Here is a 26,447-nt window from a genome sequence, read left to right on the forward strand (position 1 = left end):
TGGCGAACATGTTCATTGGTAGCTTTTCATTCAAGTACACAAGTCACTCAATGTCTGTTCAATAACTTTTTATTTTCAATATACATTTCATTTGAAAAATAGAATTTCTAAAGTACTTACTCTAAAAAGTCACCAAAAAAATAAACAGTTAATGAAAAGCCCGCCCCCCCAAATACAGCTTGTGAGTTCTTGTATTTATGCCCATTCAAATCTGTTGATTTTTATTGTATTTGTTTTGGCTAACAACAAACAAACAATCAAACAAACAAAAACACACGTGGACTATAAATATAAAATATAATCATATTGTTACTTTGGCTGATGGACTAACATGCATGATTAAAAGTAAGCTTTAAAATAGTCACGCTTACAATGTGCCTCCCAAATTACAGTAAAAAAAAAAGATAGTGTTTCATTATTTGTTTAGATTTTTTTATGTGATTATTTTGGGAATGTTATGATCACAAATTAGCAAATACGTTGCTAGAATCCTCAGAAGACACAGAAGAAACAAAATAAAAAGAAACAAACAAAAAAAAGAAACAAAAAAATCAGTGCTTGACAGATATCTTTACTTTTACCAGGATATTTGGGGAGAATTTTGGATTCAGTTTCCAGACCTCATGCTAACTAGCACAATGTCATAAAAGCTCAATTATTCCCAGAACTATATGAGGGGCTTTTCTTAATTTAAAACTGTATTGCATATTCCTATTCTTAAAAGTACTTAAAAAAAAAAATCAAGAAAATGAAAAATATTTGAGTTAAAAATGTCAACTCTGATTTGTTATTGACTTTGTAGGACATGAATAATGGACATTATAAGCCACTTGAAAGGTCATCACATGTTTTTCAACGCGAAATTGCCCATAGCTGAGAAGAATCCAATGTACGAAAGTTACCAACACACACACACACACACACGCACCCCAAAAAACAGTTTCGATTTAATTTAGTACAAAAAACAAATCAAAAACTGTGTTTTGTTCATTGTTAATTGCCCATTAATAACTAATTAATCACATAAGCACACCTTTTCAGCAAATCCCCCACGATCAATCCACACTTGTTCATCTGAAACAAGAGGTAGACTATAAAAATGTACATTTCCTGCTACAGGAAAATGTTATAATATATAAGCGATTCCTGTCCGCCCCCCCTTTTTTTCACATATTATAAAAGTATAGATGATATAAAATGAAGCAGGGAGGGAAAGACAGAGCTGCAGTTGCATAGAAGAAGTAGTAGAGTTAGCTCACAAGTTCTGATTTGTAGTAGAAGAAGATGGTGGGGAGGTGGAGAGGGTCTCAGATCTGGATGCCACCCCACCACCACCACTATCGCTTGGCGGGCCTACAGAGACGTTTCGGATCCTCGGCTGGACCAGTAGAATGGGTTGCCGTCGTCCGGGTCCATGTCTATTCTAATCTGAGGCACCGGCTTCAGCGGACTCATCTCGGGGCTGAAAACACGTCAACAGCCAAGACGTTTAGAATTAAATGTGTATTTGATTAATATTGAGTTTAGCAAGAATCAAATAGATTAATCCATCCGTTTTTATCAATCTCAACATGCCGTCAACGGAGGTCAAAGTGCCTTCGGACTCACATTGCGAATGTAATGTCAATTTCAGTTGAATGCGGCTGGTGCTAATGCTAGCTTAGTAATGCTAGCGCTGCTATTTTGTCAAAGCTGTTTGAAGGCCTGCGGGGAGGTCGTTTGAGCACAAAGCAATTTTTCTTCAGAGGGACGGGATTAGGTTTTGGCAGGGTTGCAGTGTCATCGCAGTGTTACATCATAACGCTCTCCGACATTTTTGGACAAAACGGCAAAGCTCTGCACGCTTTTCATTTGGGGCAATTATTTAAAAAGGAATACTTAAACTATATTGATTTGATATAATTAGGAAAATGATTCAACAAAAAACTATTGAATCTTAAAAGCTAAATACAACTGAACTGGACTTGTGCCCATCGAAATAAGTTTTCTGCGTGTGTGTGTACACTTTTCCGTGTGTTCCATGTTATGCAAATGATGACAATATTGTGTTTGGGCATCTAACCTGGACAAGCAGTTGGCCCGGTAGTAGCGAAGCTGCTCAGCACGACGTGTGTCGCTCGAGAAACGACGCTGACTTCTCTTCTGTCGAAGAGACACATGACTGGATGTCAAATAAGAATCCAAAAAATGTATAGAAACGAGAATGATCAAGAACAAAAATAGATATTAGTTATTATAGAGTAACTTTTGGCATAGAAAATGAACAGATGTGTGAAGAAAAAGTACACATCGCTGAAAACAAGCGTGTTAGTGCATTGAAAAGGAAACAGACTTGCAAGTGGATATTGGAGCAAAAGAAGTGACACAAAAACAAGGTTGGAAACATCTGTTAGTGTCAAACAGCACTAAATCCAAACGTTCATGCAAGCAGAAGAGCAAGAGGATGAAGATGAAGCAGGAAGTGATTTGCATGCGCCGCTGCCGCCGCCGCCTCCCGGTCGTCTACTCACTGTCTGAGGGCTGACCACCTAAAAACGGTTCCTGCTCCATCATGTCCATGGGAATTTTAATGCTGGGAACATTCTCATTGTAAGGATAGTCAGACTGTTGGAAAGACCACACACGCAAAGTCCTCAAGATCTGATCTTCAACCCCAAAACCGCAAGTGTACCATTTTGAATTCAAATGGTTCATTTGTGGAATTTCCAATCACACAGAAAGACATTTATGCACGTACGTCATCGGCGTCGCTGTCTTCTCCGATTTGCTTCTTCTCGTCCTCCTTCTTCTTCTTGTCCTTCTCGGGGATGACGTCATCAAGGAAGCTGAGGTCATGCTGAGAGAACATGTAGTCCATGGCCTTCCTCACGGCCACCAGCGCCAGGATCTAAACAGGGGCGGAGAGCGTGACAAACGTACCCTTCAAAGACCAACAGGCGCACGTTTCTGCTGAAACCCGTGTGCGGTCCTGTCAAAAAATTAGGAACACATTGTCTTTGTTGTTCCATGATAAAATACACATCTACATGACTTGGACTCTTTTGCTATTTTGGGCTTCCCTTCTTGAGTGCACGTTTCTGCAGGCACCTGTGAAAATGTGTGTGTGTGTGTGTGTGTGTGTGTGTGTGTGGGGGGGGGGTTCTCTGGACTCTTTCACACTCTTTTGAGACTTCCCAATCACAAGATTCCCACCATTAGCGCCATTTCCAAAAATTCCATTTCAGTTGGTACGAGTCTCACCATGACGGGGAAAATGATGGCGGCCACGGTGGACTTGAGGATCCAAAGCAGGGCCAAGCAGAGTGCCTGAATGAAGGTGAACAAGTGTACCTTCCTTAGCGGCACGTGCCGCAGGTAAATCAGGTCGGGCTGGTGTTTGGCCGGCATCAGCAGTAGCTTCAGACGGTCCATGAACTGCAGGCAGGAAATGTTATAACTGAGGCAGGATGATTCAAATGATGACATCATTGTGGAATGAAAAGTCTACCTGAACTCCATTGAGCGAGGCCACTCCCATGTATAGGAAGACGCCGTACAGCACCGGCATGGGGATAAACTAATGGAGATATCAATACCATGAAATGCTTGGAAAAATATATCGCTCGATGTTATTGTAGATATGAATAAAAAAAAAATTGACTACACACCTTTAAAATGGGAGCCATGAAAACCGACAGTCCGGTAAGGATGAACACAGCGACGCCGGTGACCCTCTGCTCCCTGCAATCATATACACAGCAGATCTATAAAATAATCCGTGATAATAAAATCGTCATCGACTTGACCCCTCTTCACGCGGCTGGTCTGCCATACTGTTGTTTTTTCGGTGAGGTCCGAAACGCACCTAACTCCCAAGAACTTGGGCTGTTCCCCAGGCGCCGACGTTTCCGTTTCCATCTTCAAGCTGTCGATGTGAGCGATGGAGATGACGGTGGCCGCCACGTACCACGGCAGGCCCATGAAGGAGCACACCACCATCAGCACGGCCACCCAGAAGAGATCCAGATGGTAGCCCGCACCTTTCTGGAATACGGAAAAATCAAGTAAGCCTCGAAAATAAGAAGGATGTCAACACTAGAACATTGTTAAAATGATTCCACATTATTTTTAATTGTTTCTTTTCCTGTTAGCTTTATTTGAATGGAAAAAGCCAGAGCACTACTTGCATTGCGAGAGAACATTTGAAGTGTTCCCTCACTGGCGTGAAACATGTCTCACTGGCATGAGAAGAATGACAAACACATTTAGCAGGCGTGCTAGTGAGCAACTCACTCACCTTGAGCTTGTGCTCCTTCCTGTTGACGATCACCGCTGTGATCTGCTGGTCCATGAAGATCAAGATGGTGACCAGCAGGGCGGGCACGGATGAGGCCAGGTAGACCCACCAGGGGTTTCCCCCGAACGGCGGCACGAACCAACCTCGGAGGGGACTCGTCGGCTAAAGGAGTAGGGAGATTTGAAGATCTCGGCCAAACACAAACAAAACCCGCTACGCTCGTTCGTACTCACCTTAAATTCAGTCGGCACGATGAGTTTAGGAGTGTCCACGCCGACCATCGCGTCCACGCCGCAGAAGATGAGGATGGTCAGGATGATGGCAAAGTCGCTGATGAGTTTCCTGACCTGAGCGGCCAACGAAACGCTCGGTGAAGACCCGAAAGCGTACCAGCGAGACTTTATGGCGGACTCACGGTGGTGGGGAAGAAGGGGCTGGTCTTGAACTTTTTCAGGGCCATGGAGCAGGTGTACGTGCCGAAGAAGAGGATGATGGACATCAGTGCGGTGTCGGGGACAAAGTCGCACGCTTTGCCCACCAGCTCGCCGTTGTACTTCAGGCAGTCGCTCCGACTCAGAGACGACCACGTGGCGTTCACGGGCTGCACGCGGTTCAGACAGAACCTTTAGTGGTTCCGGTCCGTGTACCGTATTTACGTATCACCCAAGGTGTAGGTGTCGGACCAGAGGGGGAAAAAAACCTACCAGATCGGTGTTGTTCCAGAACCAGATGGATGTGCCTTCTAAAGGGTCGCCTGTGAAGTCCGAGTTGTTTTCTGCACCAGTATAAAAAAAAAACGCTTGATGATGTCCGCATAGAGACTGAAGAAGGACGGCTCGCTCCCTCACCGAGGACGGTGGGCGCCATGCAGAGGCAGTCGTACTGCGTGACATGTTCCGCCCGGAAATCAGAGTTGATTGGGTAGTGGTGAGCCAGCTTGATCATCTTCTTGAAGGCGTCGTAGATGAAGATGAAGCTGATAAGGGCCGAGAAGCCTTCCTCTGTGAAGCGCGTGAAGTACTTGACCAGGTAGCTGGCGTCCGTGGCCACCAGCAGCAGGCACAGGAACGCCGACCACAGGCCGATCCACAGGCGGAACTCCAGGTAGTTGAATTCGTTGTCCCTGGTTTTTAGCGGTGCAAGAATCAAATCGCATATGAGGTAAGTAAAAAGTTGGAGAGAGAATAAAGTTGGATTATTATTATTATCATTGTGAAATTTGTTGAATGTTATGTGGAAAAAGAAGAAAAGATTTGAGAGTAGCCTTAATGTGGAACAAAAGTAGTATTGTTTTAGGAATAAAGTCGTATTATTGAAAGGGGAAAAAGTGACACTGACTTGCTGAAATTGAAGAGGAGGCGTTCGAAGACGAGGACAGGTCCCGTGCTGCTGAGGATGGTGAGCGGCTGGCCGGCCAGAAGGCAGAAGACACCGCCCGCTATAGCCGTGCCCAGGAAGCTCTCCAGAACTCCCTGAAATCAACACCGACAACACCCAAAATCAGTAATGGGAAGGAACCAAGTAGACATTTCTGCTACTATTTTTCTGTCCATCCTCTATTTTGTTTCATTGAATTTTTTTTATCTCCAAAGTTGTGTGCCACTCTGACCTGCATGTTCTCCGTGGCGTCGCCGAGTAGTCCGCCAAAAGTGATGGCGTTGGTGACGGTGCCCAGGTAGATGAACAAGATGGCAGACAAGGCCTGGATGTGGAAGGCGTCGGTGATGTCGCTGAGCAAGAAAGGTACTTTTCTTTTGATGTCCAGCAACAGGCCGCCGCAAAACCTGAAAGACATCAAATGTATGAATTAGGACTTTTTTTTAAGGAACTCTTTGTGGTGATGTCTCACCTTCCCGTTTTCTCCAGCTCCTCGCCCGTGGCGTGCCCGCCGTCTCCGTGACCTCCGTCGTGAGGCGCGTCGCCGTTCATCTGAGCATCTGCACCCGCGTACATGTTTTTCCTGAAATACACGCTTTGAGTTAAAGTTGGTGGATAGCATAATAATATGTAAATATATGATTACAGATAGTATGAAAATAAAGTCCGTTTAGTACGCTGAAAAGTTCCTGAAAACAAAGTCACATTATTCCGAGAAATCGTCCTCATTGTTTTCGTAGAGGGCTGTGATTCTCAAGCCACGTGAATTCCGCCTAGCAACAAGTAGACATTTAAAAGGACCTTTTGTCTGAGGAGGGCAGCGTTTTGGGAGGTTCAATCCGGATGGCGGGATCCCACTCGCCGGGAGGCAGCACGATCACCTCATCCAAGAACTCGTCGATGCCGGCCAGGAGGTCCTGTCGGTCCTTGGCCTTGTATGCGATGTCGTGGAACACCTACACGTGACATAATGATGGCTACCTCAGTTGCTGTGTAAAAATTGGTGGTTAAATGCACCAAAACAAAAACTTTTTGCAGTAATATTTGATTTTTTCAAATGTTTTTTTCTTTCTTTCAGTAAATCCCACCTCGTCCGACATGAGGGTAGCGATGGCTCGTCCGATCTCGTGGTAGGACTTGGCTTTACCTTTGGGCCCGAGCAGAACAAATAAAAATCTGCAAACGTAGACGATACAAATGATTACATTTTGTCTTTGAAAAAAAACAACGATTTTTGATAAATCTTGTTTTGAATCTAATACTGTTTTTTTTTCTTCAATCAGCGGCGTACCTGGTGGGAACGGGAACTTCCGTCAGGGCGCCGAGCATGACGGCCTGCTGCAAACGCACAAAAGCCACAAAGGGCGCGTCCAGGAAGTCCACCTCGCCCACCAGCACGTTAGAAGCCTCTGCGTCTCTGGGTAACTTCTTCATGAACTTGTTCCGCAGCTAGAAAACAAAACAAAAAAAATCATTTCAATTACAATTTCCCAATAAGTGAAAACATTCTATGTTTATTTTGAGGTTCTGCCAGTATCTAACTGCACCTGTAGCAACAAGCAATGGTGTGTTTATTATTTATTCGTAGCAACTGTTTTAAATTGCGATACACAGTAATACTGAGGGATGATATGGCACGGAGTTATCTTACAATAACGTTATAGAGGTCATAAATACTTCACCATGGCCATGTGTCTTCTACGTAGTGTGAATAGCAATAATGAAAGCAGTAGCCCGCAAACTAATAAACAGACGTACTGCTGTCAAAGTATGCTATCACGTGTGCTATTACTTATTCATTTATTTTATTGTATTTGCCTTCAATGAAGATTTATAACTTTATAATAAACAAGTGTAATGGTAAAAAGAGAGTACAATAAGTCCAAGGTCGAAGAAATAGGTTGATTGTACCAGCGGAGTACAGAACAGTAGAACAAAACTATAAGGACAAAGACAATGTTATCAGTGTTGTTGTTATCATGCGAATTATGTGAGTTTATCTTCAAAACCTGAATTTGTTTGACCTCTAAAGTGATTTTCACAACACAATACAGCTAATCAGATGTATTCAATGTATTCATATACTTTATATTCAGTCGATGAACCTCCACCAGGGCCAAAGAACGCTTGGATGTACCTGCACTTTGTAGATATCACACCACCTCAGTTTGTCTCATGATGTTAGCATACTAACTGTTAGCATGTTAGCAATTTATGCATTCTCATTAGTCATTTTAAATCATATCCGAGACCAGTGCATGGTCTGCGTGATCTGCGCTTGGCGTGGCAGCGAGGATCCGGGTGTTTGTAGTTTTGTATACATGCTCATAAGGGCATATTTAAAAAAAAAAAGTCATGTCGTTTTGTAGTTTGCCATGTTGTGGACGTGAAAAGGGTGCTTGATCTGCACGTGCCTGCTCCAGCCCTGTCAAAAATATGAAATAACCATACATTCACACTCACCTGGTCTTTCTCCGGCTTGTCAGAGATGTCATTGAGGCTGCTGGAGGTCAGGTTCCGGTGGGTGGTGGTGGGACTATCTGTTCAAAAGACACGTGGACCGTCAGAAGTCCACCTGATATAACATCCACCAGGGAGAAGGAGGAGGAGGAAAGGAGGGACAAATATGAAAAACAAAACAGCCTTAAAAAAAAAAAACATCATGGAAAACCAGCAAACCACCACCAAGACTTCATGCAGACCTGAGAATTTACTCATTAGGACAATTGGTGTGTTCTAGAAATGTCTGGGAATTGATTGGAATTATTGGAATTGATAAAGCTAACATGAAAGGGATGTTAACACATTTAAAATCTTTAGATCTTCACACTACATTGGCCTAGCAAGATTTGTAATTGGTAATACAGCTCAAGCAATCATCTTTCAATTGCAGGCTAATTTAGCCGCTTGCTTAGTGTCGCTATTGGCCAAAACAAACATGAAATGAGATTGACAATGTTGTTACATCTGATTCACTCGCTGCTCTTCAGCGGAGCAGTAGGAGATTGACACCATGTTGACTTTAAGCTTTTCCGCTGGCCTCCACATATTGTCATTGCACTCATCATCTGTGTCACCGTGGCATTGTGGGTAATCACGCCTTTGTCAGCGTGATGCAGCCTTGGGGGGGAATTCCTCACGGATCCTGATTGGTGACTGTTGAGAAGCTAGGATGAACCCATAGAAGGGTTATTGACGCATTCTAACTAGTCAGCATGCAACGGGTGTTAAAATATATCATATTTTCTAATTTTATTTAAATTTAGTACACCAAATGAAATTTAATACAAAACATTTTGTCGACCTCCGCCAAGGCCAAATGATCCTAAAAGAGTCGGACACACACCCTAAACTAAGTAGGTAACAAAAATTTGAGTCCTAGTATTGACAAATAAACAACCAAATATCAGCCATATAGCTAAACAATTAACTAACAATTACAAACAATGAACCAATTAACCAAAAGTACCTAATTAAAAAAACGAATCAACACATGACAACCAACCAACCGACCAATCAAATCTGTAACTAACTGACAACTAACTAACAATCAGCCACCCGTACAAAATTACTAGCTAGCTATATAAATGGATAAGAAACTAACGAATACTGACAATAAATAAATTATTACATATCCACTGATTTAATTGGAAAAGTAACTACAAAATACTGACAACCAACTAACCAATCAAGAAACTAATAGCCATGAGTTAACCAGATATCAAACAAAAACGTTTACTCGCTACCGTAGCGCTAAAAGGCTGGAGTAAAAACAAACTACCAACAACAAAAATAACAAACTATCCAACCACCAATTAACATACCACCAAATTCACCGATGTGTACCAACTAGCTAACTAACTTACTACCTAACGTTAATGAAAACATAGCCTGACCCTTTGACACTTGGTGGAGGTAATCTGAGTCTCATTGAGTTTGGCTGAATTGTCCAGTGAGTGCAAATCAGCCCTCACGTCTTCTTAATTCCACAGGATGTAATGGCCTGGTGATAAAACCGGAGCTCAAAATGGAGTGATCCGGCTTGTGCTTGTGGTGTCAGCGAGGTGGACTTACTGAGCCAATCCATGCTGATGCTCCTTTGACTCTGCAAGTCCTCCATTGAGATGCCGCTCGACAGGCACGTCACGGAGGTCTCCAGAGGACTACGGGCTTCATTTAGTATGTGTGTTTGTTTTAGTAGCAGGTTAGTGATCCGGTCCAACAGAGGTGACAGAAGAAAGAGACAGGGAAGGGAGTAGCCACACACCCAGAAAGTGAAAGGTGAGCCAACCCATACAAAAGTAGCTGATGAGTTGAACCCAAATCAAGTCAATAAGATGCAACAGCGGAACCTCCAACCTCTCAGCTCCAAAACAGTTTTTGTTGAATTAAAACTGAGGTTTTTTTGTCTTTAATGGTATGCATTTTATCAACTAACTGACTAACTAACTAACTAACTAACTAACTAACTAACTAACTAACTAACTAACTAACTAACTAACTAACTGACTGACTGACTGACTGACTGACTGACTGACTGACCGACTAACTAACTAACCAACCAACTAACCAATCCACTAACTAACTAACTAACTAACTAACTAACTAACTAACTAACTAACTAACTAACTAACTAACTAACTAACTAACTAACTAACTAACTAAAACCATTAGTCTTGACAAACTAACAAATTAATTGACTAACCAACAAGTAACAATTACAAAAAAATTTAATAACAATAAAAATAGCAATTTATTTATTATTTTAATCTAAATACTAGAAATTTATTACTGTATTTCTTTAAATAAATATAATATATATAAATATAAATATAATTTTTTCTTCTCAATTATTTCTATTGTAATTTTTGTCCTGCTGGAGGTGGCTGAGAGGTTCCACTGCAAGTTATTATGATGACACCATACATATCCAGTGCAAGCCTTTGGAACGAAGCACTTTTAGTTTTGAAGGAGGTAATCAGCCAAATGTCGTCATAACGGCGACTGGATAAGAAGCCATCCTTGGAAATAGAGCCATAAATGATTGTAATAAAACAGTGCTTACTTTCCAGAGACTTGACAGCTGCTCATAGATTCAACGACACGGTTATTTAGATTGGCACAGGCGCAGGCACTGTCACTTTTCACCGTCCAACAAAATTCAGAAAGTGACGAGTCGTAATTATTTGGTGGAGGAAATAAAGATGATATTTGAGGGGAAAAGTCATAGCTGTATTCTTTGTATACAAGAATATTGTAAAATATAGAAATCATAATCGTAATAATTTGAGAAATTTATTTCACATATTTATCAAAGGAGTTGAAGTTTGCAGTGTATCGGCCTGTAGGCATCATATTTAGCATCCTTCCTGAAACTAGTAAATAAAGCAACCCAGAAAAATAGAAACAACTGTCTGCATGATGCAGTGCAGTTGCGCCGTTCCAATTCAAAACATGAGCCCCAGAATAAACATTTTCCGAGGGTTGATTGAATAGAGAGTCGGAAATGTCGGTGAAAAAAGTGACAGGCCGTCCTGCCTACTAGAGGCAAACTACAACATTCCAAAGTTGCCGAGTTAAAAATGAACACATTAAAAGCTACTCAGTATGTGCAGTGAGAAACAACTGCAGTGGTACCTTGACTTGCAAGGGAGACGGTGAACTTAAGTAACAAGTAAGCTAACTTAGTAAACTTTAACTTAACTTTGTGAATCAGCAACTTTGACTGTCAAACTAAACATAAAGCAAAGAGAATTACATGTTTTTTATCCCATTGTCCTTGTGACCTTCACTAGCTTAATGCTAACGCACAATACAAAGACGTGCTATCAAAATTAGCATCGATGTCATAAAACATGAAATTATGACTGTTTTGATTGGTATCACTATATCTTTAAAGCACAATACTGTCGAGTGCTAGTTTTGCTTTTAAATTAAAAATATCTTCAACAAAATTTTGTCAATGTTTTGGGGGCAGGCTGACACATCATTTTCAGACATTTGGATAGGAAAAGATCTGATTTGATTTAAGTCGTGAGTCACGGCACCACTGTCTCAAGATGAACTCAACTGTGGAAGGAGTTCATCTCTCAGGTTTGAAAATAAAGTATTAGACAAATGTTAAAAATTAGTTTTTTTAAAATGTGCAATTACTAGGACTGAGCAAAGCTTTAAGGTGCCTTGTTAGTCATTGCACACAATGTGTACTGTACTGAACAGAGCATGTATTGTTTACGTAAATATGGTGATCCTGAGTGGCTTTTAAATAACGTGAAGAGGACCCCGGTGGAGACTGCAGCAGACTGGCCAGAGTGATTTTACCGTTCTCCTGGTTGGAAAAGAGCCTACTTGCGCTGGAGACCGTCTTGCCGATGTCGGCCAGCGAGCGCAGGTTGGACTTCTTGGTCTGGTGCCGATGCTTGCGGAGCAGCGTGTACATCACCTTGTCCTTCAGCTCAGCCTTCAGCTGGCCGCTCTCCACCTGGTTGTCCGTGATCAGCTCTGGAATAACACGGTCAGTTGATCATTTAGAAAAAAAATCATGTAATTCGGCAAGAATAAAGGTTGTCATTCTGCGAGAAAAGTTGTAATTTCTGAGAATGTATTTGTGGTTGTAATTTTAGGTTTTTTTTAGGTATTATTTCGTATTATACAACAACAAAAGATCCTATTTTAAAAGGATTTAAGTTTTAATGTACAAAATAGGAAATAGGAGCAGAAAGCTTTACTATTATGATTTTTTAAGTGTCATTTTTACACAAGGGTATAATCATTCCATTTGAAATAAATTAAGTTCCAATATTATTTTAATAATATAACATGTATATTTTGAGGGGCTCAAAACCAGAATGGGTCGAAACATTGTCAGAATAAAGCTGCAATATTATTTAAAAAAAAAAATGCTTCCACTTAACTTTCAAGATGAGTTACAGGCACAATTTAATGCTGATTGAAATGAGTTGTAATGCCGTTTAATGTTTTCACAACAAACACAAACTGCAAGTTGTTAATTGCGATTATTGTGCAGTTATTTTGTGCAACAAGCATTTGTGACATGATGCATCAATCAAAATATGTATGCTATTTTGAAACAGCAACGCTGACAGATACGAGAGGAGCCTCAGTCACAGGCAAGTGCGGTTAATGGGCTCAAAGCAAGAGGCCCACTGCAGTGCGCTCAATTACTTCACATTCATCACTGCTCGTGGTAACGCTTCCTCCTTTCTTGCTCTCTCGTGCAAGTTTGGGATCTGGCGTGAGAGGACGTCATCTTCCCGTCAAAGTCTGGACTGGACCTTTTCTGGCCTCGAAAATAACAAGCCTGTGCCAAATATTGACATTTATTTTGCCTGTTTTGTTTTGTCAGGTTATATAAGGTTGCTACAATACACTGAATTGTTTTGTTTCGTTGTATTTAAAAAGACTTTCAAATGTATGGACGCATACGTTGGTTTCTAGGCGTGGCTGACGTGGTGAGCGTCGAGCACTCACCAACCACCTGAGGTAAGGTGGACGCTTCCATGTCCAGCATGATGGTGCCTTTCTCGATGCAGGTGCGCAGCTCAAATAAGCTGTGCAGGGACAAGGTGGCCACGTGAGGTTTGCTCCAGCGCTCGCCGCCTTTCTCCACCTTTTCCTCAAACTTGATCCACCTGCAGACGTAACAATCTCAATTGTTCATCTCCTTTTTTGGATGACCGAACGCTTTTGTCCTATTACCCCCCCCCCTCCCAGGTTTCTCCAGGCCACACATAGCCGCGTTGTATTAGCTCCACATTGGCCTTGAGTTACAAGTTGCATGTGGAGCCCAGCCAGTCAGCAACTTGCCAACAGTCCACACATCTTTTGTGGATTCTTGCAGGGGTGTACTTGATCCCCCCCTGCAGAAATTTGTGCAGTAAGAAAAGTAACCAAAACAAAGTTTCGCAAAATTAGACAACTGTTGTTGAATTTCAGAGATTTTTACAACTTCTTTGCACTTTTTGCACTACAACCAAATGAAAAAATTGTCATAAAAACTTCATCTATACTTGGTCTCCCAAGGTCATTCTCACCTGGGACCACCCAGAAACCGCCATCCCCGACGTTACCTGGCCGTCTCCTTCCACTCCATCTCCTGGCCATCCACCGACAGCAGTTCATCCAGCTCGGTGAAGAGCTGCGGAGGCGGCGGGCCGTCATCGTCCTCCCCGAGGATGAAACGGATCCTCTCAGCGGCTGGTGAGACTGCGGAGACGGGAAAGATACTCCGTGTCAAAGGGCGGCGGGGGGCCTCTGAGTTGGCCTCGGGGGGAGGCGGCAGCGTAGGTATGATCACCATGGCCACCTCCTCGCCCTTCTCCTCGGCGGCGTCCTTTTTCTCATCCTGGTTGTTATTATTATTGGACATTTTTTAAGAAATGAAGCCACCCCACCCGTTTACCCCGAGGTTTGATTCTTCAGGTGCGAGTCACAAGCAGAGCACTCATGAGAGACCCTGGAAGTGACAGAGCCTCTCAGCTGCTTTGTGAAACAGGTAGGAGGGGGAAGGGGGGAGTTTTTGTAGCTGTTGCGCGTCAGTGCCAGCGTACCCCCCTCGCCGTCGGCCATTGGCTTGGCCGCCTGCCCCCGGGAGCCCCTCAGTGACAATTAGGAAAGGCTTCCCAAACTGGCCCATTCTTCAGGCCCAGCTTTGGCTTCCTTTCCTCCTCCCTGCTCGATCTCATTTGAATATTCAGCAAAGGGACGAGGTGAAAACTCATCGGGGTCGTATGTAAATAATGGTTTTTCATGAAGTCGATAGGCGTTAGTAAACACTCGCACGAAAGTCACGATAAAAGTCAAATGACAGCTACATCAAAGTCACTGAAACCTCCTTTGGAGCTCGTGAGTGTAATCCAAAATTAGCCGGGTGCTTGTCTTGACAGGGAGCTTGATGATTGGTTGGGAACTGAGAACAACTCGTCCACCGTCTGGTCTAAAATCATCATAAACGTAAATTATGCAAGTATTCCAAAAGTTCATTTGTGAAGCTAAATTGCCTTTTTTTTAATTTGCTGATACAATGCAACTTTGCAGACATTTATTCAGCAGATCAGTGTACTGCACTTATTCTTTATTTAAGAATAAGAATAAGGAATAAGGATTTAAGTCTCCTTAAAATCCATGTAAAGTGAAAGTAAAGTTGTTTGACACAGCAGTGGCAAAGGTGTTGGTGAAAATATTGCCAAATTTGAGTGATTTAAAAAAAATCCCTAGTATATTGAAAAAGAGGCTTCAAAAATGTTCGTTTTCATTTCCTCTGCTCTGCTCTCAATCATCCGACGGCTGGAATATATCCCAATGGGGCTTTTCCGCATTGCTACAACGGGGCGCTCTAAAGCGACCACGCCAGCGCAAAGCCCCTCTCCATATTATTTTTTTGATATGATATTATTATATATCTCCACATGTTTTTTTATAGTGGCTAATGTAATGTTTGATTAGACTACTTTGGGTCTGATTCCAAATTCACGGGGAGCCCTCATAGACATCCATGAGAAAATGAGGCAGCAAAAAGGTTACTGTCCCACTCTAGCAGTTGCTAAGAGCGGGCTGGGGGGGGCAAAGTAGGGGGTGAGGAGGGTGAGATCCAGGGCAGGGTGAAAGCAAAGAGGGGTGAGAGCGCAAGCACCGAGAGGCGGAGGGGATAGAAATGAAAATCCCAACGCTCAAACGCAATTTCAAAGGCGTGTGTGCGCTCTCGCCGAGAGCCACTGAGCGCATACAAAGAGCACTTTGTCCCGGGCAGCGAGGCATCATGGGATACGAGATGCGGGGAGAATGGCCCCGCCGATGCAGAGCTTTAGCCAAAAGGTCCCGCTCGCTCCTGACATGCATCCTACACAAACGATTGGCCCAATTTCCGCCGACTGTTTGGCAAAACCAAGACTGGCCATCGGGAAAATTGACACTGTCCACTTCGAATAGCACTCCCACATTTGTTCCTGTCAAGCATGTGGGAAACGCTAATAGGCAGCAATGATTAATCGAGTTACTATTCGACTCCCAAAAAGGTCAAAGTAAAATATTTCTCAAGCCTTCCCAGAGTCATAATATCCACGTCGATAAGAGACAAGCCAAGAATACAAAAACAAAGTTTGTAAAATTTCGTGATGGGAGAGGCAACATTTCTCAGACGACAACAGTGATATATAATATTTTGAGAAAAAGCGAAAACATCAACCTACAAACCGATCTATCTACTATTTATCTGTAAGCACTGCATGTCCTTTCAATGAGACTGATAAACGATATGAGGTGAAATATGTGACCCGTACGACCAGTACGCAATGCGGTCCGACGTTTGTTGACTGTTAACATTTCCTCGCGTTGTTGGCATAAAAACAAAAATCAGCGTCACAGCCACCATCTTGTTCTTCGAAAGATGAGTGAACATGCACGTTCTCATATTACTACAAAATAAATAAATTAATCATTTAATATAATAAAAAATGCACATATATATATATATGTATATATACGTATATATCATATATATAATATATATTATATATATATATATATATATATATATATATATATATATATATATATATATATACACACACATGATTATGATAATCAATGATTATGAGAAAATGTGAACACGCCACTTATTAATCAAAAGGCGAAAAATGGCACAAAGCCTTCGTTTTTAAATCATCGGCCTTCGTGGAAGCAAATCAGTCCCAAATAAATCAACGCACCAAATTCAGCGTCTGAAAACAGATGGGTCGCCTGTAATCTATTGTGTGATTAGATTTTTGTCCTAAAGAAAATCCCCGACCACACTCACAAACGCACGAAGAGACATGTCCACATTTTCAAATCCAGCTGTCGCACCAATCAGAACCCGTTCGCTCGGCCTCGAAAGATCACTTGAGTGACAACGCAATCGCAAAAGCGGATCAAAATCTCATGCTAAATATTGGCCACATCCTGATCAAACAAATATTAAGAAGACATCAATTTTGTCATTTGATTCTTTTTTTTTTAACTCATCGGCCGATTAATCGGTATTGGAATTCTAATCTTCCAAATATTGAAACTGGTGTGGAAAAAAATCCATATCAGTTGCGTGGATAGACAATACAAATGATAACAGAGTAATATTTTCCACTTTTAACTTGACCCAACTCGTCTACAAGAGACCCTCCTCCAAACATCGCGAGTGCGCCCGAGGACAGAGACGGAGCAACACGTGCAGCTGCAAACACAGCACGCAAAAAGGGCAGAGGTGGCAGGCCAAGGGCGAGATCACCCCGCCGCCTCTCCCCCCGGGAGATCTGAACGGCCATTACTGCGAGCGCTCTGTCAACTCATCGGTGAGAGACACAAAAAGTGGAGTCAGCAAGGCCGGCGCGAGACGGACGCGAGGCTTGATGTGTTTTGACGCGGTCGGGAACTCACTGAGGGGCTTGAGGATGCTGTTGTCGACCTCGTCGTTGGTCTCGTTGTCGGAGGCGTTTTCCGACGGCCGCTCCTTCTTGTCCTTGTTGCCGGGCGTTCGCCGACGGTGGCGTCGGCGGCGGCGGTAGCTCTTGGGGACTCGCACGCCAATGTAAATGGTGTGGTGACCTAAAGGCAGAGAGCCGAAACCAGGTCAAAGAAATGACAGTTGCGGAAAAAGTGTCAATTGTAATTTTCATCAAAATGATATAAAACAAATTATATAATTATAACACAATTGTTATATTTCAAAAGAGTTTTAAATTTATTAGAAAAACACTGGAATATTGAATTTAATGATACTACATTTGTAATTTTACCCCAAAAATTGATGAGATTTAAAATTACAGGAGCCAAATTTAAATTTTACAATAATTATGTGTTTCTGTTACAAAAATAAAGTAGTAATTGAAGATGAAAGATGAAAAGGTAGTCATGAGAGGAATTTTGAAAATGTTTCATATTACATTATTTTTAAAAAAATGATGTAACTTAACTGAGTAAAGGTAGTAATATGCATTGTTTGAATTTTACAAAAGACATCTGTAATATCAGAAGAAAAGTGAGTTTACGAGAATAGAATTTTAAACTTTTGAATTTTAGCAGCATATATGTGTAACATCATGAGAAAAAGTGATGTCATGGAAAAAGACCACCAGTAAGAACATTGGAATTTTCCAGGAATAAAGTTACAGGAGCCAATTTATCTTCAGGGAATAAAGAAAGTACAGTTATCAGTTTATGGTCTTCCACAAATACCAAGAGGAAATAAATAGTAGTAAAACAAGGTCCAAACATAACCTTGAGCTGAGTCCAGCGAGGACTCTTCTCACGTGGCTCCCAACCAACGCGAGGGAGCCGAGCATGGGCTCTGAGAGGTTACGGTACACTGTCAGTGCAAATATTTGGACTGAAAAAGAAATAGCACGTAATCGTGAATCTGGGCTAAATAGCGGCCCGGCGCGCCGGCACCGGCACGGTCGCCGACGATTGGGACCATTTTTAAGCGGAGGTCACGTTCACGCTCATTAAAGCACAAAATACAAATGTGTTTTCTCAAAGCACGCCACTTAAGTGGACTTGAATGCCAACCAATAATATTTACTAGAAATGGAGCAGACAGCGTTTGATTCTTGGCAGTATTTGGGCATATACATTTTGTGCCGAGGCTTGAGTGCATTTAGCCTGCCAACCCATAATATTTACAACCAATAGAGCAGATAGGTTGAATCGGTTCACGCTTGGCAATCAGTCAGAGATAACTAGCGACATCTGATTGGACTTTAACACCAACAAAACAAAAGGCTCTCTCTTTCAAAAGCTGCCTTTCGGAGCCACGTGTGGAAGTGTCGGACATCCACCAAAAAAAAACAAAAAACAATGGTGGTCTTTTTGCACACAACCACATTCATTATTCACTCTGAGAACAATGCATTGTTTTCCAAAGTGCTTTGTCGAAATACAACAAGGGTTCCATCATCCTTTTTCTATGCCATTTTTTTGGCCAGCAAGACTACTTTAGTTTGTAATGTCGTGCGAGTTTCCCTGGAAAGCGTCTGATGTTTCAAGGCGTTATTTCCAGCCAGCATGGCCCGCACTCGAGCAGCTGACCGGGAGGCTTTGCGTTCAACAAAAATGGCATCTCGCTCTTGTTTAAGGGACAACACTCTGACACTAAATCAATATAAGTCCCGCTTGCATAATGCACAGCCCCGCTCTTCTAAAGAACATCTATCGTGGAAAAAAAAATAAAAACATACACTGCTGACTCAGCACAAATGTGCTGTTGGGATCAGAATTGATATTTTGATTTGATTGGTGTTGACTCTAATCTGTTGTTTGGGATGTTGGAAAGAAGCAAGAGCTTCTCTCTAAGTTGCCATGATTTTTTTTTTTGTCAGGGTCCGGGAGGTTTTTCTCTTTTCCACAGGGGGCAGCAGTGAGCAGAGTGGCGGAGGACCTACAGGTGTGATTGATCCCCACAGGTATGGCTGATCAGACTCATTAGGGGAAGGCTTTTAAGGAGCATGCTGCCAGCGATTCATTCTGTGAGTGTCTACCTATGTGATCTCCTCTACGGCTGTGCCTCTCACGATTATCCAAGTCAACACTATTCGTCTACCTGTTCGATCTTCGCTTTGTTTTCCACAAACTCTGACTCTTTGTTGTTCCCTTCCAGCTCTTGGATCACCTTCCACGGATCTCCGATCGGCTCCACTCTGCTCAGACTGAACCTTTCACGTTCCATGACATTTTTTGGGAGGTTTTTACTAGGTGTGCTACCTGTACCTGGTCTTGGGCCAGATATTGGTACATTTTTGGTATGTTATGTCTTGACACATTGTGTGAATGTGTCAAAGGGGGGGGGGGGGGGGGGAGTGAGTGTAAATGAGTATGTAGAATCAATTTGTAAATTGTGATTCAATGTTTTTTCAAATGTACTTGTTTTTGAAGCCTCAACAGGGCATGTAAGAATTCAACATACAGTTATGGAAGGAGCAGAAGGATCACACACACATCTGACCAGTTGTCCAGTTTTATGGTTCCAGGTTTGACCCGGAAGCAAAAGCCGAGATCCGGCTCACCCAAACTGTCTGGCTGAAAGTCCTGAGAAAGTGGACCCAGACTGGGTGGACTAAACCCTATAATGTGATGGAGCACACCTCTCGTGCCATTCGACTGGCCGGCAAAGGAGACACGTGGTATCACCTATCCCGGTGTGCCCCTGTGAAAGATTCCTGCAAAGATCCAGATTCGCCATCGACGGCGTCCCCACTCCCGATTTGAAAGAGGCAGAATACTCTTCCCCTTGGTGGCCAGGTAGTCAAAGTCTGCTTTATCTGATTACTATAGTGAGATCTGTGATTTAGATTGACGTGCCGCCTATCAGATGATCCAATGTTCCCGTGTTCATAATGCAGTTTGTTAGTTTGTCCTTGCATTTTGGTTGACCTCTGAGGTCAAAAGGGGGACTGAAAAGGGAGCAACAGCAATGTCTAAATATTCTTAATTTTTCTAATACACATAAGGCACAGCTCATTAATGTCATGACAGATACAATCTTGCAAATAAAGAACCAATTATTACTCCACATTGTTTTCCTTGCTCAACGACGGACATCTTGAACAAAACGCAACAATCAATCTTTTTTTGCTTTTGCTTGTCAGTCAAAATGGCATTTGGTAGAGTAATAAAAAATAACTATTCAAATTATTTGATTTTTTTTTTTTATCAGTAGGAGGTGGTTAGTGTATTGGCCGGCCCATGAAATGCAAAAATCCACATAATCGACAAATGCTGCTCAACATTCAAAATGTTTTGTACAAAAAGATGAAAGCTAGCGCGAAGGTGGCGAAAGAGTAAGTCACCGCGTCGGAAAGGAAGATTTGCACCACGCCACAGCTGCTTTGTGCGACTACTTCCTCTTCTTTCTCTCATTTGGAGAGCTGAATGAAGACCAAGCACTGGCCCCGGCAGAGAGGTTTGTTTAGCCCGCTAGATTTCTGAGCGGAGGCAACGGCGAGCGCCCGTCACCCGCGGCAACCGAACTAGCTCGAGGACGATATTGGCAGGTAGCACCCCTCGAACACGGATTGCATGCTAATTATGTGGGCAACACTGTAAATCGTGTGCTTGTTTACTGGATACTGAATATTTTGTTCATTTTCAATTTTAGCATTCAGTTTAATGATTGTCTGTGGCAAATATTATTTCAGAAGGACCTGAGAAATTTTTCTAAAAGGTTAGAACACAGCAGTGGACAAATCCATAACTTTCTATATGGCTTTTTTTTCATTTATAAAAAGATTGAAATGGATAATTCTCACGTCATTGTCATTTTTAGCTTAACTTTATTCCTCTTATAGTTTCTACTTGCCTTTCTCGCACCTTTTATGGAGCAATTAACTGAACTTGAACTGTATCTTATCTTCACAGCAACAAGACATGATCTCATTATCCCTGGCTGGCACATTTGAACGAACATCAAAATGTTTGAATTCCAAGCAAAGGTCAGCGCTGCACTATTTATCTCAAACTTCCACAGTGTGACACAACATTCCGATATTCCCCGAGCGGGAATTCTGCTTAATCGAGGTTCTGATGAGATAAAATAGGCCTCCAAAGCTGCTCCACCAAGGCTCATCACATCAGAAATGTCACGCTGCCTTTTTGTTTTAACTAATATCAGATGAACTTGCAGCTCAGTGGAGATGATTTTTCCAGCAGATGATCGTGACACACACAGGAAGTGTGAGTGGGTTCAAGCTGGGGTGACAGCTGCCAAAACTCCACAGTGACCGTGTCGTGAGAACCATCTGCGCAACCGTACGTGTCACTCTTTTCGTATTTCACTTTCTTGGGATTTACGATACGACCAACATTGAAAGTACACGTGTGGTGGTACTAAACCACCAGGTGTAGCTAATGAAGTGACCTACTCGTGTACTTCTATGGCAAAAGGAAATCCCATCTGTTCGTCATACAGCTTAGCTTAGTTTAGCTAAATCATTGGCGAGTATTGTCTTGAGGATTGTCACGCCAAAAATGTGATGTCAAACGGCTTTAAAACATCTTAAAAATAGAATAAAAAGTTCTATTTTTCATATGCATCTCAAAACATTTTATGATTGTGACAAATGTATTTGACATTGTTTCCCTCCTCAGATGCATTAGCATCATTGTTAGCCACACTCGGTTACCGGCAAAAGGTTTTTGTGAACACCTATAGCTTGAAACTGTTCAGAATTCCCCTTTCTGGTTCAATCTGAAGAAAAACAACCGAATAAGCACCTGGTAATGAAAAACTAAAACTGCCCAGTGACTTGAAGGACCCCATTTTTACACACCACTGATGATCCATCATATTTGTCACCATATTTTTGATCATCTTGCGGATTAGCGGGGTAAAGAAGGCGGTGTTGACCATACCTTCCACCTCCTCCTGGTCGCAGATGTGCTTGACGAGGGACGCCCCGCGGTCCAGCACGGCCTCGTCCTCCATCCTGTAGTAGTAAAAGAGGAAGAAAGACTGCTCACACCGCTCCTCCAGCGACAGCATGGAGCCATAGCGTCTGGGCTCGTTCACCTGCAGCAGGTTGGGGCTGGGGCTCGGGCTCAGTCGGGCGCTACTGGTGGCGCTCATGACGCCCTACCCACCCAACCCCAACGCTGCCCCCCAATTCAGGGGACTTAAAAAAACTCAAAAGTGAAGAATGTGTGTCTCCCTTGAACGAGGGCAAAGTGCGTAGCCGGTCAGTGCGCCAACTGGTTGTGTAGTGGAGTTAATCTGGTGGGTGGGAGGTGAAGACAAGGACAGGAAGTGTCTGCTAATTGGGTTAGCTCATGCCTTAATGTAAACAAAACACACATTTGAACTCGTCGCAATGATCCTATCATTTATTACAATGAACCACAGGGATGTGTACTAGAGCCACATGGGATTGGTGGAAAGTTGACGTATAGAGAAAGCTAATTTCGTTAATTAGCATTTTCAAATTTGACGTATCACAAAGAAAAGTGTAGTCCTACATATTTGAATGATAAAAAAACAAACAAAAAAAACACCTTAGACCATTCCTGGGTGACATGCGCACACTCTTATCCAACAACGAGGCGCTCTAATACAGTCACGCAAGCGGACTTTTCAAAAGGAAGATGTGTAGCTAGTTAGCTAGCTATCTAACGGCCAGTCACAATTGCATCAAACCGCTAAACCAGACAATGATGTTAAATTTCTTAAATAATGCGGGGGGGACTCGTTCTCAAGCTGAAGTATGTCACTAGCCACAATTTTAGCCACGTTGATTTAGATGTAAACGATTTAGAAAATTCAAGTCACGTGACTGTAGTGCCCCATCAAAACAGAGCAGTTGATAATTAGTGTATACACCCCCACACACACAAGCATAGTATAAAGCCTCTCCATATGCTCGGTAATGCCCATCCTCTCCATCCTCCGCCTCTTCCTGTTGCTCGCCCCTCCTCCAAGGCACAAACAAGTGGGGCATCACGTCTGTCTACTCATCCGCCCTTACAGGATTACGCCGGCTTTGCTTAAACGACAACCGAGTCGTAACACCCACGACGACGCACGCTTCCCTCAGTTAATTAATACCACCAATGCAGGCCTTAACTTGTGGTATACCATGAGACAAACATGAAGACCTACTGGTCTCTACTCATGATGGATACGCTGTTCATGATCCACGTGTTCTCTTGTTGGTTGCCCTTCATGGCAGCGTGGGACAAGTCTACTGATAGAAGACATGTTCTACTCATCTATGTGGATTTCCCAATAGTGGGCAGCCCAGGTTGTTGCTACCACCGTTGCCATCTGTTGATCAAATTGGGGTACAACAAGACAACCTAGGCTCAAACTTAACTCCTCAGTCCACACAGAGAAAACATAAGATGTTATATTATGTTGCATTTTTATATAATCCTCTCCTGGGAGAAGACTAGGCGACTTTAGCTTTTTAAATGATATGTAATAAGGCAGTTTGGCTTCTTTCTTCCATTGTAATCGCTTCACTTTACAATTTAATTATCTATTATCTTCTGTACTTATATGTCCTCTCCAACAGCGGCTCTCAAACTGGAGTCTGAAGACCCCAAAGGGTCTACGAGCCATCGAGTGGTATTGGTGAGAACAATTTTCAACACATTATTATTATTAATCATTATTATATCCTAAATCGAGTTAGAAAGTGTGTGATCCTGCGTGCTCTCACAATGGATGAAAAATCGTAGCCCCTGTCCAGCTTTTAAGTATATATATGACTACTCAAAGAAGCTTATGTTAGTTTTGCTTCTGATACACCACTAAAACTATAAAACTGGTTGGCTGTAATCTTTACTCAATCACACACAATCGCTTTCCATGTCTTCTACAAGCTCTTTGCTGTGATTTCATCACGGGGGGGGGGGGGGGGGGGGGGGGTGAAAGCAATAAATCAACAGAAGGTTTCATAATGCCAAAAACGATCGAATGGAAATAACGTGCCGTTTTAGAACGTCAGACTTGTGTGAGCAGCTGTGCAGGAAATAACTATTATGAAAGACATTCCAGCAGAAAGTAATAAGTGTCCACAGATTTTCCGCGGCTCTGTACTAGAAAGGAGTGTATTGACGATCGATAAGCCGGGCCGGGGGTATTACTTTGCACTCTAGGCTCGCTATCTGTCGCCTTGGCGAGATAGTCTATCTGTCAGGCTGCTCGAGGGCCCAAACAAAGTCAAGCAGCCCGCATTGTGTGTCCTCCATGTCTAAGCGCGCCTCGGAAACATCAAGAAGCCCTGAAGGCGTCTTACACTATGCGGCGTCTGCGAGACGTTATGGAAGCATACACGCGTGCCTTGCGTGCCGCACGCCACCCCGTGCGGCCGCGTTAAGAGCGTGTGTATGTATGTGTGTGTGTACAAAGTTCACCAGAAAGATCACTGATTGGCTGTGCTCGTGTTGACGATAGCCTGCAGGAATTGAAACGTGGTAGCTCAGTTTACCTGATCAGGTGGGCGGCTGACCCACTCGACCCCCATACGAGCAGGCTAAATTTCTCAAAAAAAAAAAAAAGTTCTCTTATGTAACGTTTCGCTTTTGTGTTCTATTAAGTGCTATTATGTCACGCCGCTTTACGTTGAATTGCGCTAACGTTCAAATGTGTGTTGTGTTTCAAGCACAAATTTACCCTGGTAATTACATGGCTGCAACTTGTATTCACGTTAAACTTTAACACGTTTACACTTCAACTCACCTCCGAGGGACCAGCTCCCGCTAACAATGATTTTCCCATCCCAAAACATTCATCCCTCACAAACTACACTGACTTCCAAGATTGTCGGAGCTCACTTACTTCTTGCTCATCTTGTCGGCCAGTGTCCAATTATTTTAGTGAGGAATGCGGTGAGTAGGACCCAGGCTGATGTTAGAACCTGAAGTGAGACACACAGAGTCAGAGTTAAACTTTAGCTACATCCTTGATATTGTTCGCTTTTGAGTTACTAATCTAAATTGTTACGGTTCTAGTTTACAGATAAAGCTGTTCCTAATAAACTGGCTTGTAATTTGGCTGCATCCCAAAATCTGTTGCCTGTAAAACCAGAATAAGGTTCCACTTTGATTGACAGCGATGATGCTTGAGTCAGTCACGAGGGTATACATCCCAATTAACAATTAAAAAGTACTCAAAAGACGTCAAACCTCAAATTTTCCAAATATTTCATTGACGGCATTATTTGAAATATTTTGCAAATTTACAAATGAAAAACTGTAAGTCATTTTGGTGGAAAACAATAAAGGTTCAACTATTTTCAAAATGTACAAAAAAATGTATTTGGCATATTTACAAATGAAAAGTCATTCAAGTGGTCAAATAATAAAGGAAAAACTATTTGAAAAATGTCCCCAAATTCTCAAATAAAACATTTTTGTTCTTTTTTTTCATGAAATAATGACTTAGGAGATGAACGACAGCGCGACCCAGCTGCTGACCCCTCTGTTGTGTGTCAATGACTTACCGCAGGGAGTTGATCTTTGCCTCCTTCGCTCTCCGTGCGCGTCTGGCAGTCTCGGTCCCTCCGTGGCCGTGAAGGTGAACAAGTGATCGTCGGGAAGGAGCACCGCTCCAGTTTGTAAGTGACGCTCGGCCGGCCACCGGTCCAGGCCACTCCTCCTCCTTCTCGTGCAGCTGGGGGAGGACGAGGAAGAGGAGAAGGCGCGCACCGTTGCTCCTCCATCATCATCATCATCATGAACTCCAAGAGAAAAAGATATGAAATCAAAGGTTAATGATACAATTTTGAAATAAATTCACTGCCGACCAATTCAGGGTATGTATACCTCTTGCCCACAGTCAAGTGGGATAGGCTTGAGCTCACTCTCAAACCCGAATGAGGATAATATAAAATAAATAAATAAAATACATAATTAAAATTAAAAGTGCAGTTGACTGGTAACCAGTCCAGGGTGCACCCCATCACGTCATTACAAGTGTTATTGCTGTAAAGAAAGGAAAAAAAAGTACATTTGAAAAGGAGTACAATTAAGTCATGCTTTTATTGTAATACCAATTTTACTATTTTTCTATTGTCATTGTTGACATATTTATTCAGTATTAATAGTGTAGCAAAGCATTCCATCTAGTACTTCCAATTGCAATCTCTGCAAGGCACTTTCTTTTGTTTCAGTTTACAGCGCCATCTGCTGGTGTACCGTTGTGGGAGACTACAGCATGCATCTTCAACGTATAATTTTTGACAACTATTACAGCTTCATAATTTCCATTTTTTAGCTTTCTGGGTTATTTTTAAAGGCTAATCTGCTCATA

General features: G+C 42.5%; 1 protein-coding gene and 1 long non-coding RNA gene across 5 annotated transcripts; one reads left to right on the forward strand and one right to left on the reverse strand.

Moving 5' to 3' along the window:
- Positions 1–51: 51 nt before the first annotated feature.
- Positions 52–25,811, reverse strand: slc4a4a (solute carrier family 4 member 4a). 4 transcript variants are annotated; one of them, XM_088377382.1, is made up of 28 exons: positions 25,639–25,802; positions 24,975–25,053; positions 22,052–22,125; positions 17,084–17,251; positions 13,744–13,879; positions 13,145–13,305; positions 11,975–12,154; positions 9,728–9,823; positions 8,117–8,193; positions 6,945–7,102; positions 6,742–6,829; positions 6,455–6,609; positions 6,126–6,236; positions 5,886–6,060; positions 5,615–5,748; positions 5,125–5,399; positions 4,981–5,051; positions 4,692–4,877; positions 4,510–4,623; positions 4,277–4,438; positions 3,845–4,023; positions 3,648–3,720; positions 3,488–3,556; positions 3,241–3,414; positions 2,738–2,887; positions 2,511–2,604; positions 2,063–2,142; positions 52–1,462 (listed from the first exon to the last, which is right to left on the reverse strand). In XM_088377382.1, exons 2-27 carry the CDS (start codon positions 24,983–24,985, stop codon positions 2,099–2,101), a joined length of 3,315 nt encoding a protein of 1,104 aa, XP_088233508.1. In that variant the 5' UTR covers positions 24,986–25,053; positions 25,639–25,802; the 3' UTR covers positions 52–1,462; positions 2,063–2,098. The 4 variants fall into 4 exon arrangements, with proteins under 4 accessions (XP_088233508.1, XP_088233511.1, XP_088233510.1 ...); XM_088377385.1 differs by lacking the exon at positions 2,511–2,604 and having other exon boundaries at positions 25,639–25,811; XM_088377384.1 differs by lacking the exon at positions 9,728–9,823 and having other exon boundaries at positions 12,002–12,154.
- LOC148397611 (uncharacterized) lies at positions 19,498–21,774 on the forward strand. Its single transcript, XR_015858815.1, has 3 exons — positions 19,498–19,942; positions 21,059–21,132; positions 21,350–21,774. It is a non-coding gene; the product is annotated as an uncharacterized LOC148397611 (long non-coding RNA).
- Positions 25,812–26,447: the final 636 nt, after the last annotated feature.

The sequence above is a fragment of the Syngnathus floridae genome, chromosome 5 (genome assembly GCF_059516105.1).
Source record: "Syngnathus floridae isolate MCC-2025c chromosome 5, RoL_Sflo_1.0, whole genome shotgun sequence".
In the NCBI taxonomy this organism is placed as follows: domain Eukaryota; kingdom Metazoa; phylum Chordata; class Actinopteri; order Syngnathiformes; family Syngnathidae; genus Syngnathus; species Syngnathus floridae.